This window comes from Geospiza fortis, unplaced genomic scaffold (assembly GCF_000277835.1).
Source record: "Geospiza fortis unplaced genomic scaffold, GeoFor_1.0 scaffold102, whole genome shotgun sequence".
In the NCBI taxonomy this organism is placed as follows: domain Eukaryota; kingdom Metazoa; phylum Chordata; class Aves; order Passeriformes; family Thraupidae; genus Geospiza; species Geospiza fortis.
Genome location: NW_005054373.1, coordinates 2,166,156 through 2,168,536, shown reverse-complemented (window position 1 = coordinate 2,168,536; position 2,381 = coordinate 2,166,156). Strand labels below are relative to the sequence as shown.

The 2,381-nt window shown below is 66.3% G+C and overlaps 1 protein-coding gene across 1 annotated transcript; it reads left to right on the top strand.

Moving 5' to 3' along the window:
* Positions 1-6: 6 nt before the first annotated feature.
* Positions 7-1,764, top strand: MVD (mevalonate diphosphate decarboxylase). Its single transcript, XM_031060156.1, has 6 exons — positions 7-17; positions 102-176; positions 650-868; positions 958-1,073; positions 1,149-1,257; positions 1,516-1,764. The coding sequence occupies exons 2-6, from the start codon at positions 141-143 to the stop codon at positions 1,594-1,596; spliced, it is 561 nt and encodes a 186-aa protein (XP_030916016.1). The 5' UTR covers positions 7-17; positions 102-140; the 3' UTR covers positions 1,597-1,764.
* The last annotated feature ends 617 nt before the right edge of the window (positions 1,765-2,381 follow it).

The window sequence follows — 2,381 nt, the reverse complement described above, 5'->3', positions numbered from 1 at the left end:
GCGTCCTCGTCCTGGTGGTGAGGGGCTGGCAGGGCATTTGGGTGGGGTTTGGGCTCGGGGGGCTCAGCAGGGACCGTGTCCCAGGGTCTGTGTCCCCCCAGGTCAGTGGGGAGAAGAAGCCAGTGGGCAGCACGGCGGGCATGCAGACCAGCGTGGAGACCAGTCCCCTGCTGAAGGTAGGGGGACATGGGACTCGTCCTGCCCGGGCAGGGACAGGGTCCCCTTTCCCTTGCAATGGGGCTGGAGGGTGTGCAGTGACACCCAGAGGGTCATGGTGCTGTGGGTGTCACCAAACCTGCTGTATCCCCAGATTTTGGGTGACCACAACCCACCTGTTGTGAATGTCACTGAGTTTGGGTAACTGTGACCCTCCTGCCATGGGTGTCACTAAACTGGGGTGGCCACACCCTGCCTGCTGTGGGTGTCACTGATTTGGGGTGACCATGACCCGCCTGCTGTGGCTGTCACTGTGCTGATGGTGACCCCCCTGCTGTGGGGGTCACTGATTTGGGGTGACCATGACCCGCCTGCTGTGGCTGTCACTGTGCTGATGGTGACCCCCCTGCTGTGGGTGTCACTGATTTGGGGTGACCATGACCCGCCTGCTGTGGCTGTCACTGTGCTGATGGTGACCCCCCTGCTGTGGCAGCACCGGGCAGAGGTGGTGGTCCCCGAGCGCCTGGCCCAGATGATGCAGCACATCCGTGAGCGTGACTTCGAGGGCTTTGGCCAGCTGGCCATGAGGGACAGCAACCAGTTCCACGCCACTTGCCTGGACACCTTCCCGCCCATCTTCTACCTGACGGACGTGTCGCGCCACATCATCGCGCTGGCACACCGCTACAACGCCCACCACGGCCACACCAAGGTACCCGCGGGGCCCCGGGGCTGCCACGGCACCGTGGCCCTCTCCTGGGTCCCCACATCCGTCCCCATGTCCCCACGATGCCACCACAGGTCGCCTACTCCTTCGACGCCGGCCCCAACGCCGTCATCTTCGCGCTGGCCGACGCCGTGGCCGAGTTTGTGGAGGTGGTGAGGCGCAGCTTCCCCCCCGCCACCAACGGGGACCAGTAAGGGAACCCCCTGCTTACTGGGGAGGGTGGGGGTGCTGGGGACACGGGGACCGAGTGCTCACCTTGTCACAGGTTTGTCCGGGGGCTGCCCGTGGGCTCAGCTGTGCTGCCGCCGGAGCTGGAGGGTGCCGTGCTCACCGAGCCTGTGCCCGGGGCTGTCCAGTACATCCTGCACACCAAGGTGAGGCTGGGGGGAGCTCTGACCCCATCCCTGCCCCCGAGGGGGTGGTGGGACCCCACTGCTGTGCCCAGGGGTGTCCCTGACCCCATCCCTGTCCCCATCCCCAGGGTGGTATTCAGGACCCCATTTCTGGACACATTCCCACTGGGGTGACCTGTTGGGGTCTGTGGTGCCCAGAGCTGCCCCCCACCCACAGCGGGGGGAGCCCTACAGGCAGTGGGGCTCCCCAGTGTCCCTGACCCGTGTCCTGTCCCACAGCCTGGCCCTGGTCCCCAGCTCGTGGATGACCCCAGCCAGCACCTGCTGGGCCCGGATGGGCTGCCCCGGAGCCGTGCCTGACCCCGGTGACACTCTATGACAGCCAGGGGGACTCTGCCGGTGCCACCAGCGGGCCTCAGGACCCTGAGCCAGGCCTGCTGCAAAGCTGTCCCCAGCCCTGGGGCAGGATGTCACCCCGGGGCTGGTTTTTAATCTTTTGTAAGGAAATAGAGGGTTCCTGGCTCCAGTGCTGTTCTGGGGTGTCGGGTTCTGTGTGTGGGGCTGGGGGGGAGCAGGAGATGGGGACAGTCCCTGGGGCTGGTCCTGTTCCTCCGCACAGCCCTGTCACCCCACATGACCCTGTGTCCCTTGTGGGACATCTCCTGTCCCACATGCGCCCAAGTTGTCACTGACGCTGTCCTTCCACACTGCCACTGTCCCCTGCACATGCCACATCCCCTGTCCCCCCGTGTCCCTCGTGGGACATCTCCTGTCCCATATGCCCCAAGTTGTTATTGACCCTGTCCTTCCACATGGCCCTGTCCCTTGCACATGCCACATCCCCTGTCCCTTGCAGGGCCGAGCCTGTCCCCCCCCCTCCGCTGTCCCCACTGCCGGGACGGCTCCTGTCCCCTGGCATGGCCCCCGTTGTCCCCGGGGCTGGCCCTGTCCCTCCGCGCCATCCCTGTCACCGCCGTGTCCCCGGTGTGGCCCCGGGCCGGGGCCGTGGCCCCGCGGGGGCGTGGCTTATGGGGAAATGGGCGTGGTTAATACGAATGGGCGTGGCATTAAAGGGTGTGGTCGATACGGAGGAGGCGTGGCCTGTGCTGGTAGCGCCGCGCCCGCCTTCCGGGTCGGGACCGGCC

Excerpts from the sequence above, each read along its gene's own strand:
- MVD (XM_031060156.1), top strand. The coding sequence starts at position 141 with ATGCAGACCAGCGTGGAGACCAGTCCCCTGCTGAAG. Across the intron at positions 177-649 it reads AGACCAGTCCCCTGCTGAAG|CACCGGGCAGAGGTGGTGGT; the intron begins GTAGGGGGACAT and ends CTGCTGTGGCAG. Across the intron at positions 1,258-1,515 it reads AGTACATCCTGCACACCAAG|CCTGGCCCTGGTCCCCAGCT; the intron begins GTGAGGCTGGGG and ends CCTGTCCCACAG.